Source organism: Podarcis bocagei (assembly GCF_964188305.1).
Source record: "Podarcis bocagei genome assembly, chromosome: 1".
NCBI lineage: Eukaryota > Metazoa > Chordata > Lepidosauria > Squamata > Lacertidae > Podarcis > Podarcis bocagei.
In genome coordinates, this window is record NC_138125.1 from 34,606,324 (window position 1) to 34,621,901 (window position 15,578).

General features: G+C 41.7%; 1 protein-coding gene and 1 long non-coding RNA gene across 7 annotated transcripts in view; one reads left to right on the forward strand and one right to left on the reverse strand.

Annotated features, from left to right (window-relative positions):
- Window positions 1-15,578, forward strand: part of SLC25A21 (solute carrier family 25 member 21) — a 299,116-nt gene that overhangs the window by 276,936 nt on the left and 6,602 nt on the right. For 3 of the 5 annotated variants that reach the window (XM_081209998.1, XM_081210000.1, XM_081210001.1), the window contains 3 exons: window positions 6,976-7,035; window positions 9,587-9,694; window positions 15,357-15,521. In XM_081209998.1, coding sequence (XP_081066124.1) covers window positions 6,976-7,035; window positions 9,587-9,694; window positions 15,357-15,521 — 333 coding nt within the window. The remainder of the gene's footprint in view (window positions 1-6,975; window positions 7,036-9,586; window positions 9,695-15,356; window positions 15,522-15,578) is intronic. The other 2 variants (XM_081209999.1, XM_081210002.1) reach the window with 2 other exon arrangements.
- LOC308596168 overlaps window positions 1-15,578 on the reverse strand; it is a 435,220-nt gene that overhangs the window by 70,149 nt on the left and 349,493 nt on the right. The gene's annotated exons all lie outside the window — the stretch shown is intronic.

Here is a 15,578-nt window from a genome sequence, read left to right on the forward strand (position 1 = left end):
TCACCAAGATGTTGAGGGGAAGAGAGAAGGCAGCGGTGAGGCTGGTGCGGTGCAAACCATTGGCAGACCCAATCTAGTTTTCCTGCCAGTGCATTTGCATGCAATGACCTCATCGCCCTCTTGCCTTCTACCTCCCAGTAAGCCATGGCCACGTGGCCAGGGGAAGGTCAAATGAATACAGTGGTACCTCGGGTTAAATACGCTTCAGGTTACAGACGCTTCAGGTTACAGACTCCGCTAACCCAGAAATAGTACCTCGGGCTAAGCACTTTGCTTCAGTTTTATTTTATTTTTCCAGTTTCCAAATAGCACTGTGAAAATTCTGTGCGATTAAGAGCCTTTCACAAATGGGCTTTGTTTCTTTGTGTAAAACATTTGTTGCCTGCTTTCTCTGTGCTCAAATCAGCTTTTTGCGAAACATAACAGAAACACCAAAATAAATTCCTAAAATCCTGGCTGCTTCAAACAATGAAAAAAATGAAAAAATGAGGGGCTTGACCTGCCACCTAGTCAAAGAAACGTTATGTGTGAGCTGGAAAGATTCACAACCAGGATTCAGCTTCAGAAAACTGATGTGGGTGGCCAGCTGGCATATAACAGTAGGGCCAGGTGAAACTGCTGGTCCCATAAATTCATTTTAAAAGGCAGGCCCTATGGATGTCTGGGGTCCTCCATGAAATAGATGGAGAGTTAAGCAAGTATTATACCATCTGGAATTTCAGATGAAGTCCTTTTTTCAGATTAGAACTCCATTAAGCTGAGTGTAGACCTCTTTACACATGTCTCACTATATCTGAATTGATGGAATAGTAGTAGCCCGTCTCTACTTTCTTTTCTTTTCTTTTCTTTTCTTTTCTTTATAAATGTTTTTATTGAGTAGTGAATGGTACACAGAATTAGGCAACAGTATATGTATGAAAATGGAGAACTTGATAACATATAAACCATTGTTGAATACACATCAGTAAAAATAAAAGTTGTCTTTGAATTCTTTCCAGATGCGAACCATTTTAATTTGGGCCTTCCCTTGAGGATACAGAACCTCCCCACCGTGTAACAAGGATGATAGGGGAGGGCAAATACAAAAGGTTGACATAGCTTAAATACACACTGTGTCCAAATGCTCTTTCTTTGCAAAACCTCAGGATTACCCTCACATACTGGGTTGGACGTCCAGAGAGTACTATAGAGCACATTCTGTCCATCCACTCTTTAAAGGAGAAACTTTCCTTATACTTCCTGTGCCGTGCAATCTGAAATTCAGTGGCCTGCTGGTAACCTTGCATTTCAGATAGAATTGTCTGGATTGCTTGCTAATCTTAGACTGAAAAAGAGAAAAGAATGTGGAGTACTTGATTTAGATAAGGAAGCAGATTTTGTGGTTGCATGCATGTGAATGCATACACACACACACACACACACACACACACACACGCACACACACTGTTCAAACATCTGTTGATAAATACATGATGATTGCAGACTAAGATTCCCCCCACACACTATATTTATATATACAAAGTCCATCAGTATCTATAATTGGATGCTCACATAATTATGAGTCTCTAAATTAGGAATTTTTATTTTAGTATAGATTGAATTGGGGCAACTTGCTTGAGAGACCTTCCCCATGAGCTTTGTTTCACCACTAACGATACAATCCTCAGAAGAAAGTCGCTTTGAATTCAGTGGCACTTACTTCTAAGGAAATTGTAGATTTGTCCCAATTTACTAGGAAAGAGTTACCCAGAGAAGTGGGGGTGAATCACCAAATGTTTGTGTATGTGTGTGTGTGCGCGCACACACACACACTAGATGGCCCTTGGAATCCCTTCCAAATTTGATACAATAATTCGAGTTGTATTGTGGTAATTTTGTACAGCTGCCTCCATACCTGCCATCCACATCTCGGGGAAACTTACAGAGAAAGGCTGCCTTGAATTATAAAACTGCTGCGCTGATAAAAGATCACTCAGATAAACAAACAAGGCCGAGTTCCTGTTCAGAAGAAAAATATAATTGTCTATTCCTTTGGTAAATCCATTTGCATGTAAAAATAAAGCCATTATAATTAAGGTAATATGTCACTTGGACGCCATGTGTCAAAGACAATTTCACTTTGAAGAGTTCAGATCCTTTGTCTGTCTGTCTGTGCCTCTTTCTGTCTTTCTCTGCCCCCCCCCTTTCTGAAAGAAAGCTGGTAATTCTAAAGGATAAAAAGCCAAACTTTATAGCCCTGATTTAGTTTCGACTTAAAGAAAAGACATGAACAGTGCCAGTACAATGGTTAACAGATGATCTTGTTGGGCAAATACATATTTTGCATGTGTTCCTTCCCAGACATTTTTACCTTAATGTTATTGAGACATATGGTAAGTACTTTGACGTTTTTTCCCTGCTCTGCGGAACTTAGATTTAAATGTATCTTTGCCAGATGGACAGCACTGGTTATTAGATACACGAAGACATATATTTTGCAATTATTTTTCTTTGGAAGTTTGTGAAGAAAGCAATTTTTTTTACCATAGCAAAAAAATATTTAAAAATCACTGTTCAACAGCAACAAAAGTTGCTTCACTCTATTATGATAAGGATATTTTGAGCTCTTAAAAAAAAGTGAGCCATTGAAGCAAACTTGAATTTTCTGAATGGCTCGCTTGGTTGTGTGCATTTTGGTCCTTCATTTAGAGTTTCCTAGGATTGTTCAGCTTCAAAACTGTCCTCATAATATGAAACAGAGTTGCTACATACTATCTAGTTCTTCTGTTTATGGCTTTAGGAAGCAATTGTATTTTGAAAGCAAAGTTTAAGTGCAAAAGATTGCTAGGTAGCATGCATGGAGGGTATGAGAAACATTAAAGGAATACCTAAAATTCCATGAAAATGTTCGTTGTGACAATATATAGAAAAAATGGTAGATCTGTTAGTTGAATGTGCAATATGAAAATCTGTTTTGATACTTAGGCTTCAATCCTATACATACCTTTCTGGGAGGAAACCCTATAGAACTCAATGGCGCTTACCTCTGAGTAGACAGGCAAAGGCTTGTGCTGTAATTTTGCCATTTAGGCTTTAAATTACTCATGGCCGCAGTCCTCATTTCACCTAATTTTGCATTGATTTTGTTGCTCACTTCTACAGTTCAATATTTCTTAGGTTTACTCAAAGTGAAGTCTCATTGACTTCAAGGAGACATACGACTCCCAGAGCTTTGCGTATAGAATTGCAGCCTTTCAAAGCAATCCACTGAGCTCAATAGGACTTATTTCTGAGTACAAACGTATTGTAGGGTTATTGTCCAAATTAATTTTTTACAAGTGTTTGTAGCACAGTTTTTAACATTGAATCCTATACTGCATTCAGGGAATTAACTTACCATGTTGTGATTTATAGATACATTTTTGAATACTGCAGTAGGACTATGCCGTGAAAGGTGACATGTTTCATAATGCTTGGGCTTCATCCATTCGGAAATGTTTAAAGGAGATTTAAAATCCCATCTGTATACTACTACCCCCCTGCTTGGCAGGAGGTTGGACTCGATGGCCCTTGTGGTCTCTTCCAACTCTATGATTCTATGATTCTAAGTCATCTTACATGAAAAGTTGCTTTGGCCTTAGGCGCTCACCCATTCATTGAAGCACCAAACTCTCCCCATGCCACACCCCACCCCTCACCAGCTCCACTTCGCACCTTCTCTAGTGTTTTTGCTCGGTTGGAATATGTCTTTGAACTCTGATTCTGCCTCTTGCTTTCCAGGGTAGAGGATGGAGAAGGGTGTGTACATGTGTAGAAATTAGCACAAGAGTAAATGGCTCCATCCATTTTTCCCTCTAGCCCAGGCTTCCTCAACCTCGGCCCTCTGGATGTTTTGAGACTACAATTCCCATCATCCCTGACCACTGGTCCTGCTAGCTAGGGATCATGGGAGTTGTAGGAAGCCTGCTCTAGCTCCAACCACCACTGGCACCAGTCCTCCAGAAGAAAGACCACATTGAGGGATGCTTCAAGCATCTGCAACTGGCCCAGTACTCCATACCCCTGTGGGCTTACTGTCAAAGGAGAGTTAAACATTGGGAGAAAAGTATGACAGAAGCCCTGGTAGAAATTGTTGGAATTCCTGCTCCATGATTGCAGTCATGGGATTGTTGTCTATCACATAACGGTGTATATTTTGACTCCACAGAGTGGGATGTGACGGAGACAGGATGTTTGTGTTACTGTGTTCCATGAAGTGGGACTATTGTCCTTTGGTTTTTTTCTCTTTGCTGTCTGATGCTAGAGAGAGAGGGAGCCATGCTATAGTGCTCTGTGTGTGTTTATATGTAAATAAAGTAGATTAGTCAAAATGCTGAGTTGCTGAGGTCTGTCACACAAACTGTGAACAATCTGTGGATCCCTAAATGCGCCGATGTCTGTTGGCATTGGTCGCTGTGATGTTCGGGCAGAAGAAAGCTTTTGAAGCTCCCAAACGATCGACCAGGAGGAAGGGAACATGCCAGTCGGGCATGTGTCTCTACCAGGGTCCTACTCGAGTGTAGGACGAGCTCCTGGCAGAAATATGGTAGGGTGGAATGCTTCTTCCAAGGGTACCATGTGTAAAGCCGGTTTCAAATGGGGGTGAACTGGAGCAAAGGGAAATGTTACACTTTACAAAGCAGCCTGAGCATGCTGAAAAGGAGAATTGCACCAAAAACTATGGTTCTCAAGGTCTGAGCTGGTGCTCCCCAAGAAGGCACTGGCAGTTGCTGCAGGTAGACTCCCTTACACCCTCCAAGGACCCTTTCATTGGATGTCAATGAAAACAGTTCTGCTCCAGGGTACAGCCATGTTGCCAGCTGCTGAGCAGTGTTACCCACTCGATGTCTTTTCTCTGAAATTTTAAATGTAAGGGACATTTCTGAATATATCCCGTGCATGTGAATGCCATGGTATTTTTTATCGCACTAGGTATCCTCAAATTAGTGCTGGCAGCAGTTGTCAAAGCCAGAGAATAGTGATGGGAAATAACAGATTCAGCAAGGAGAATCATAGAATCAGAGAATTGGAAGGGATGCCAAGGGTTATGTCGTCCAACCCCCTGCAATGCAGGAATCTTAACTAAGGCATCCATGACAGATGGCCATCCAACCTCCAAGGAAGGACAGTCCACCACCTCTGGTGGGACTCCGGTCCACTGTCAAACAGCTCTTACTGTAAAACTAGTCTTCCTGATGTAAATCATCTACATCAAGTGGGTGGAGAAACTCCATCCTGCAGGCCAAATTTGGCTTGTTGCAACTTCCACTTTGGCCCATGAGGCCATTTGTGATGGCAGGTGTGGGGAAGATAGAGACATGTCTGGTACTGCTATGCAGCTAATTTCTCTGCTGGGTACTTGGTCTTGCAGAAGTACCCAGAAAGGAGTGTTGAAGTTAGCGTTCCAGTCTGCTGGATCAGATGTGTGGCTGATTTTGCCATGAGAATCTCCGCACAGCCAGTTGCTGACATTTACCTCCACCCCCACATGCCCGTGGAGAGTGATGGCTTGGGGCAATTCTCCTTTCCCACTGCAGGACCACATTCAAAATGTCATGCAAGAGTTGTGGAGTGGGGCTCAAAGGGTGTGTGTGTTTAGGGTGCAAAATGTGGACCTGAGAAAAATTGTGTGCAGTTGGAGAGCTGATAATGTACAGTTTGAAAAATGAGAGGAGAGGAATTAGACATGTTGGGTCTGTGTGTTTATTCATCACCTAACCGAAGGCTGTGACAGGGGCAGCATGTAAGTATGTGCACAAATTTCGTAAGGGAAGAATGTGCTCAGTTTCCATACTTAAACCGCCAAAACAGTATTAAAATACCTTCTTTGTGGCCCGAACCACATTTTTGTCATCTTTGTGCAGGTAATGCTTCATCACATCCTTGTAAATGCCCTTAAATTACTCCTGGTTTTGCACCTGTTAGTTACTGAATGGAGGCAGATCCATGAATGAATCATTGCTGTATAATGGATAAGCTCTCCTGACTCTTAGGCAGAAATTGCCACTGATACATAGTGTAAGCAAGGAGCAAAGCACCATTTGTGTTTACTGTATTTCCTGCCCCCCTTTTTAGTGTGGGGTTTCCTAGTGAGAAATTTGCCGAGTTGGAAAATCTGCTTTTAAAAAGTTATCTGGGGATCCGGGGGTGGAAAAGTCCAGGTTCAAGCAGCCTTACACTTGTGTACCTCTGGATCCCAAACCATTGTTTCATTTTGTTTCTTAAGAAAACAACCCAATAGTGATGGTGATATTTAACGTTAATACTGTGCTTGATCCAATAACAATGTTCTTACCAAGTTTTAAAGGAATGATTCCTGTACCAAAGACTGGAGCAATTGTGAATTGTTTTGTCAACTGCTCAAATTGTAATAGCACAGTATTGCTGATCTCAACAATGATGGATTTTGCAAGTGTTGGTTCAGTCTAAATCTGTTTAAATTGACATTCAATGATCATAAGAAAAAGAGAAAACTGCCCTGTATTCACTATCTGGAATAAGGAGGAAATCTTTGCACTGTTTGGTAAGGAGCAGTCTGTTCTTGGCACAAGAAGCTACACAAATGACAAATGGTTATTTGATTTTTGAAGAAGTTTGGAAAGTATTATTATTTTCTTTCTGGGCTAAGAGGAAAGAAGATATTGAAATACAAAGCTGTTGTAATTGGACTGAGTGCTTGGTATCTGTATCTGTATGTATATGTATATATGGGTGTGTGAGTGTGTGTGTATATATAGTCTGAATATTTCTAATATATGTTTAAGTGATATGAGAACAAAATTTGCCTGATTCAAATTTAACCAAAGCCCTGTGTGTAGTACTATTCACTCAACAACGGACCACCAGATCAAATCATTCTCTTTGTCTTTTGTTAGACCAATAAAGGTAAACAGTTTTCTCTGATAAGAATCTCTACTCCATTCTTGAGTTTTAAATTTCACTGTATTTACTTTCCAGTTTTTCACCTTTGAACAATACAAGAAATTACTAGGAAATGTTTCACTGTCACCAGCACTGGTAAGTAGGGTTATACACTCTTGTAATGGGAATAAGGAGATTTACTATAGTTCTTCCTCCTTCTCCTTCTCCTTCTCCCCTCACATTGATCAATATAATGAAGTAGGTTGAGCAAAGACACATGTATGGAGGGACAAGTCAGAGAGAGAAGAGAAAAATTGTGTTAGATCCATATGCTTTGTGGACTAGCAGAAAGAACTTTTGCTCACACACAGTGGAAGAGTAAAACGTCCTTCCAATGGCAGCCCCTCATTAATTTTGGACCTTGATAGGGGACTTTTCAGAGAGGGTCCACATGAAGGAGGATCTTTGTATCATTGTGCAAGTGCAGCTGTTGCTCTTGCCGGTCTGGATCCCACCCTCTTTGTTTATGCAAAATATGGAAGAGAATTTGTGCCTGGAGATCTTTGGGCAGGATGCATCTCATAGATCCTAGGAACTTGGCCACCCAGGAATCAGTCCATGTGACTTTACCAAAAAGCAAATTGGAAGAGTGCACTAGCAAAAAAAACCCACAAAAAAACTCCTGACCATCTGGATTATAGATTTCTTGGTTAAACAAGTTATAGGATTGGAAGCATTTCTGGAGTTTGGCTCTCTCAGTGGAAGTTTTGTGACAGGCATATTTTTGCTCGCCATATAAAGGAAGAGACCTTTTATTAGAATTTGCATAATTGGCCAGCGTGATATAAAGTCAGCATGAAGACACTTTGAGTTATTACTATTCTAGTTATTGAATGCCTCTGTTATATTACTGTTATTACATTGTCCTTGAAGGTTCTCTCTCTCTCTCTCTCTCCCTTTTCTTTTCTTTTCTTTTCTTTTTCTTTTTCTTTTCTTTTCTGCCACTTTCCCCAAAGAACATGAGATAAATCCTTAAAGTTGCCACATACCTTTTTAACAGTGAAAGCTCTGATTCGTTTTGCTTTCTAGGAGAAAACAGTATTTTGCTGTACAGCATTCTTTATTCATGGTTTACTGCGCTTCATACACTATGGAATACTTCTCAGGTTATAAAGCCTTGGCAGAGGAGACTGACTGTAATGCTTCAAGGGCTTTTCGGCAAGGAGATGGTGAAGGCAAACAAGAGATGTACCTGAAGTCAGGCAGAATGACTCTAGATCTGGCAGAGTTCACAAAAAAGAAAACAAATTCCCCCTCAGCAGATAAAAAGTTGGTTTGGGGATCTACAACATCTACCGGTATATTCCATCATAGATTTGAGTGTGTTTAAACCCATTGATTCCAGTGGTCTATATTTTGACCCAGCCCACTTCAAATCAACTGATTATATTTCTGCACCTGTGGTGGCAATGGACTCTGCCATTATTGTATGCATATTGGTATGATGATTATATCTGATTGTATGTCATATACAACTCATCAGCTTATTCACTCAGTATGTTGAAGAATACTGGAAGTTGATTCTGTTTTACTTATGCACTCCAGGGTCTAAAGAGGCCATCACTGTATAATCCTATACATCTTTACTCAGAAGCAAGCCCCAGTGCATTCAGTGGGTCTTAGCAGCACGTAATGATTTCAGCCTCTGCCACACACAAACACTTCCTCCCATGCTCTGCAATTTCTCTATTCTTCCTCCAACCCCATGTAGAGTCAGAAGCTTTTCCAGAAATGAACTCTCCTCCAAGATTCAGCTGTCTTTGGAGGAGCCAGAGAATTCAGAAAACCCACTGCAATCAAAATGTATTGCATGCTAGGAAATAGTATGAAATAGAAGTCTGCTGAAATCAATGTTCTTAAACACAGCTAAGGCTCTACTGGGTTATGACCAGAGTGCTGAATATTAGGAAACGTGTGTTTTTTTAAAAGAAAAAAGTTTTACTCTTAAGCGATTTTACTCTCTTTTACCATATTATGTCAATGCCTTGACTGTCAGTTGCATTCCAATGAGGCCATAGCACCAACCAGTATGTTATTTGGGGTATATAAATATTTGCCATCAGTTACTAATATCTTACTTAAGTTGTTTCAGAGGTGAAATCTGCCTTGGAAAACTTTTCTTCTAAGACAATTGTTTGCTGAACTGGGAAGCGCAGTTATTTAGTCCTGTGTTTTCTTTGTATTAGATTTACTACCTAATTAAGTCACTATTTTATACTTCCCTGGTAAGTGGTTTTAAGAGCTGCCTTTGTGTCTATATTATACTCATAATAACGTGTAAATTATTCTTCACGAGGCAAAACTCTCCTTAAACAGAATGTGGAGGGCACGCTTTACCACATATGCACTTCTTAAAATCAGTCACAAAGCTTCCCCACCCCCATCTAGAGAGAATGTGTTGTTGATAGGACTTTGACATTTTATTTGGAATATTTGGAATGTGGTTTGTGGCTTTTGTAATTTCTTCTGCATGAACTGTCAACATCTAATCAAGGACGAAAGCTGTTTAGTAATGGTATACTACTGCACAAGGGTAGGTCTCTCGACTTTCATCATATCAGTCAGCTTAATGCTCAACTTCAGAATGTGATGTACGGGGATGTTTTACCGCAGTGTGCATGAAAACTGATTGATTTAACTCTTTTAGACATTTGCAGTTGCTGGCTTGGGATCCGGGCTAACAGAAGCAGTTGTGGTTAACCCTTTTGAAGTAGTCAAGGTTAGCCTCCAGGCAAATCGGGATGCTTTCACAGAGGTATGGTAACTGGAATATTTTTTCAATATGTTGGGAAACGCAAGTGCTTGGATAACAAGTATAGAATGTTAATCAAGAGCGAGCTGTAGGAAGAGGGGAATCTCTTGGGGCAGTTTAAAACAAGTGATGGTCCCAGTTTAAGTGTTGCCATTTCAAAACAGCTGGAGAAGCAAATTTGATACGGACGATGCGGTGGGAAATAAGTATTTGGCGGAGACTCATCAATGTTTCTAGGGTATCCTTTGCTCTGTAATGGTCAGGAAATGGCATGCTACCAGCACAGAACAAAGGGAAGGGGATAGGAGGAAGGGGAGAAGAATAGAAAGGAAGCAGCTTTTTTGTTTTAAATATATATCCTCTCTCTAAACTTTACAGTTCGAATGGTAAGCCTACAATTTGTTTTTTCAACATTATGCAGTAAATACCCTCCCCCAAAAGTATTCTACTAACATCAACTAATAGAAGAGAGCATGAAAGCGCTCAAAGCTATAGGCTCTTATGTTTGTTAGGCCAGAAGATTATGAGGCTATACCTCTGGAACACTGACTTATATTGAAGCAGACCATTGGCCCAACTAGCTCATTACTGTCCCCAGAGTGGCACTCCTGGTAGGGCAGATCTGGAGCAGTGGCAGAGGAAAGGGGGTGTGGGGGGTGCCAGCCGCCCCGGGTGTCATCACTGGGGTGTGTGTGACAAAATGACAAAAAATGAGTTTTAAAAAATAAAAATTGGGCTCATTGAACTTTTTAGTTCAGTCAACAAATGTAACAAAACGTGGTTGGCACTGGACATCACACCACGGGGGCTGGCACTTACCGCAGGCCCTGCAGTGTGCCCAAGCCACACGTCTCTTCTGGGAGTGACGTGGTGGCTTGGGTGCCTGCAGGCTCCGTGCTGCCTGAAATGGCAGCATGGGACTTGCGTCTGCCCTCCACCTCTCCCTCCGCTGCCCTACAGATGAGGGGGAGGTGGCAGAGAGGCTCCACGCAGCGCGTCCTGCCCCCCATGGGTGGCTCGCCCTGTCCCCGGCTGCAGGGCGCGTGTGCCACACCTGGCACCCAAGCGGCTAGCTGCGCCGCTGATCTGGAGTGATAACCTTCAAGCAGCATTGTCAATTACCCATTGCTGCCTCTAGCTGTGGAGTCAGAGCATAGCTATCACGGCTAGTCACGTACAACCCGCAAGTGTCCAATAAAAACTGGGACATCCCATTTTTACTCACGAGAGCACAGCTGCCATTTATGTCGCCTTGATCTTGCACAATTTCACCCCAAGATCTCGTGCAGGGCTGTGATCTCGTGCGACACCCCAAAATGCACGGCTCAAAAAACCTGCATCCTTTTCGGCTCCGTGATGTCACATGAGTCACGTGACTCATGCAGGAAGATGGGCAGTAAGACACGCATCCCGGTTTTAGGACTCAGCATATTGGAGGGCACGGCAGCCATTGGTGGCCCTCTCCTTCATGCATTTGTCTAACTCTCTTTTAAAGCCGGCTAGCTTGGTGGGTGCAGGGACGCGGGTGGCGCTGTGGGTTAAACCACAGAGCCTAGGTCTTCCCCATCAGAAGGTCGGCGGTTCAAATCCCCGCAATGGGGTGAGCTCCCGTTGCACGGTCCCTGCTCCTGCCAACCTAGCAGTTCAAAAGCACGTCAAAGTGCAAGTAGATAAATAGGTACCGCTCCGGCGGGAAGGTAAACGGTGTTTCTGTGCGCTGCTCTGATTCGCCAGAGGCAGCTTAGTCATGCTGGCCACATGACCCGGAAGCTGTACGCTGGCTCCCTCGGCCAATAAAGCGAGATGAGCGCCGCAACCCCAGAGTCGGTCATGACTGGACCTAATGGTCAGGGGTCCCTTTACCTTTACCTTTACTAGCTTGGTGGGTGCAGAGCAGTTTCTTGTTGGAAGACTATATGGACATTTGCAACACAGAGTGGTTTGGGTAGCTGCTTTTGCATTTAGAGACTTTCCTTTCCAGAGCACAGAGACCACCTGCACTTCAAGCACAAAAAGATAACCGAAGCCCACAGCATACTTCACCACCTCCTTGCTGGAATATAGTTATTCTGTATGCCTTTTATTCAGGGCTCTTACTTAAAGAAACACATTTTCTTTGCTTCAAATGCAGCCGAAATGAATCTACCAGCAAACAGTATGTCTTGACATGTTGGAAAATGCTCAAGAACTTTCTAAAGAAAACAAACAGAAAATTCCTTTCCTCATTTAAATAAATGAGATATTTTTTTGAGGGGTGGGACATTTTCCATACAGACTCATCTGACTTCGGACACTAAGGTAGCTACAAAAATTAAATAATATACCCTGCTTATGTGTAATAAGCAAATTGCAAACTTCAGAGTGAAGTGATTAACAACAATGCTACAGGGTTCTTTCCCCACTACTGATATCAATTATACTGAGACCCAGTTTGTATATCACAAATGAGAAAAACCGTGACTTAACGTGAATGAGGAAGCAGGCAGGTCCCCAGCGAGAAGATTTCAGTGCCTTTCCCTTGTTCCTGCTGCCACCACACAACCCAGGGCTGTGCCATTGATTGATTGTTTGTAAATTCAAAGCCTCTGGTGCCTTCTCCCCATGGTTATCTTTCATGGTTTTCTGCTGGCTACAAGCAGCTGGTCATAGCTTTCCGCCTGCTAAACAGAGCTCAGGACCTCCGCCAGCAGTGGTGCTCCTCTATGCCAGCAGAGAGTTGGCCATGCTCAATCCTACCTCTCTTGATCCATCAACATTGCAGAGGGCTGTAGGATTGCACTCAGTCTCATTGAAATCATTCAAGTGTACTTCTGAATGGACAGGTTTAGGATTGCACTGTCTACCTGCACTTCTGTACTCACCTCGATCATAGCTGTCAACTTTTCCCTTTTCTTGTGAGGAGTCCTATTCGGAATAAGGGAATTTCCCTTTAAAAAAGGGAAACGTTGACAGCTATGACCTCGATATGTGATCCTCAGACGGGCAGTATATAAATTTAAATAATAATAATAATAATATTAACCCCATTGAATTCAACGAGACTCACTTCTGAGTAAACATACATAGAATTGCACTTCTAATGCCCCCCTAACATAACTTGGCTTATGCCACACATTTCCATAGATGCAACACATTAATCAAAGAATCCTTTCCTGCCCCTTGAATTTTTATCATTTCTTTTCAGAACAATCTTAACGAGCTTCACAGAATCAGTTGTATGTTTTTTACATAAGCCTTTTCCAAATAGATCACTCCTGTTATTTATTGAGACTGCTTGCAGCGTACTAAAATCATGGTCTGGACAGACCTAGGTAAATATTACCACAGCAATTTGTTTATATTGTTATGGTATTTGTATGCCTCTCCCTGGGCATTAAGTTCTTGCTGGGAAGTTTACAATAAATCCCTATATTCTCTTGCAGCCATATAGTCTGTTGTTGTGTGAGATTTGCTTTTTACTCTTACAAAATGAATCATAGATACCTGTTAGATATATGTAAATCTGAGTGAAACAAAATATTAAAAGGAAATTCAGCTTGCTTGTCACCTGAATAAGCACTAACCTGGTGGGTTGGATATTATTTGGATCATCTGTTGGTCATTTTTGCTGGTGCTTTGCAATGGGAGCTCATTAAACAAATAAGTGCATTGAAATCAGCACCGTTTACAAAGCAGCAGTCAAAATTGTCTTCATTTCCCTGTTTAAGCATCCTTGCGGAAGTCAAGTTTTGCCTTTCTAATTAAATATTTGACTACACAAAGGTAACATTAGTGAAAAGCAAAGTTAAGCAAGCAAACAATTGACAAGAAAAAATAATCTTTAACTTGGGGCTAAAGACATAACAGTACAAAATGTTAAAAGCAATCTTCCACAGTCATGCATAGGAGTTTTGAAAGTTTAAGTCTCTAGAAATGGTCACACAAATTAGTTACACAGTTCCTCTAATCTGAAAGTATCCTCTCCCTGGCTGATTTAGAAGGAATGTTTACAATGGTTATTAGGAATATTTTTATAGGAAACTGATATTTTGTGGTTGTGGTTCAAGTGTAGTGTAAAGCAGCGGTAAGGAACTTATGGCCCTCCAGGTCTTGGTGCTCTCCAACAAGATAGGTAGACTTCCGATAAGTATCTTATTGGCCACCATGAGACCAGGATGTTAGGCTAGATGGGCCTTTGGTATGATCTAGCAGGGCTTTTCTTATTATATGTAACTCCTGTTAGCCCCAGCAAACATGGTCAATGGTCATGATGGAAGATGGAGTCCAACATTTGAAGGGCCACAGGTTCCAATTATTGGCTGAATGTGTGAGATTTTTCAGATATTATAGTCAAAATAACCCCAAAATAAGCAAGAGAAGCCAAAGGAAGAGTCTAGAATATCTTCAATTGTTCATTAGAAATATGCGTCAAGGAACAGCATTGTTTTTAACTGGCTTGTGATACAAATGTATCACCTAGAATGTGAGAGTTTCCAGATCTTATAGTTAAAATAATCAAAACTAGGCCTCTGACAGTTCAGTATGATGATGATGATAATGATGATGATGATGATTATTTGGGATCCTCAGGATCCCTTCCAACTCTAAAATACTACGATTCTGATTCTATATTCTATGATTTCTTACCCACTCTTCACCATAAGGTCCCAAGGCAGGTTTCAACCATTTAAAATTACAATGCTAAAACACTTAAAGGAGATTGCAGTCTGTTGAAAATTTGGGAAAAGTTGGATGGAATGGTCTCGGTGGTGGGGTGCACATGTTTGCTCTTATTTATTTACGATTATTACTTTAATTAAAAAAATTAAAATAAAATAAAAACAGAAGAGATTGCAGTCAAGAGAATAGGGTGGGTTCAAAATCTTTCTCGCCCACTCAAATGTCCGGTGCCAGGGTAAAGAGATGCACACCTTCAGCATATGACAGGTGCCAAAGGAACTTTTGTAGGGAATGAATTCCACAACCTGAAGGCTGTCACAGATAAAGTCCTCTCCTAGGCCACCACCTCTTGAATTATCTCTCAAGAGGGTTCCTCTGCCCATTGGTGAGGGGGCGGCGGTTCTGCAAGGGATTTGCCCCAGAGGCAGTGAAGACGAGATGAAACGCCACACACCTGAATGCCTATCTCTCCCCAAAACTTGGCAAGAGGGGCATGTTCCACTGCTCATGGAAGTGGTGGAGTGAGCGGGGAGGTGCTTCCACTGCCTAAGGTGGCTGCTTGTCACAGGGGAACTCACCCCACCATTTCCACCAGCAGCAGAACATCCCCCTATACACACACTGAGATGGCCCTTTTTCATTGAAGCTTTTCACTCTGAGCTTCCCAAATGATGCTGAGCTCAATGGATCCATGGCAGCCTCTTATGTTCCTAAGGGTGATGTAACAGGAGAGGATGACAGCCCTCCCTGACTACTGTGCATGGGAGAACTAGTTCATTCATCAATGTGCATGCATGTAGAGTTCAGAACAGATGCAGTTATATTCATTACCTATACATATGTACATCGGCTTCCTTGGCAAATTATTGTATTTGGTTATATTTTAATATGGACCATTTAATATGGGCCATTTCATTTATTGTCTTCTACAACGGAGATTGGTTAAGCATCGAATTGGAAAAGGGGCTTATGGTTTATGGTTACTTTGCTTTTCCCCCCCATACAGCAGCCATCTACCTTTGCCAAAGCTCGGCAGATTATTCAGGCCAATGGGTTGGGGCTCCAGGGACTCAACAAAGGCTTGTCTGCTACCTTGGGACGTCATGGAGTTTTCAATATGGTCTATTTTGGTTTCTACTTCAATGTGAAAAATATTGTTCCCGTCAGCAAGGTAGGTGTCTTATTCTATAAAATAAAAAGCATAATATAGTCATGACTGAGACCATTT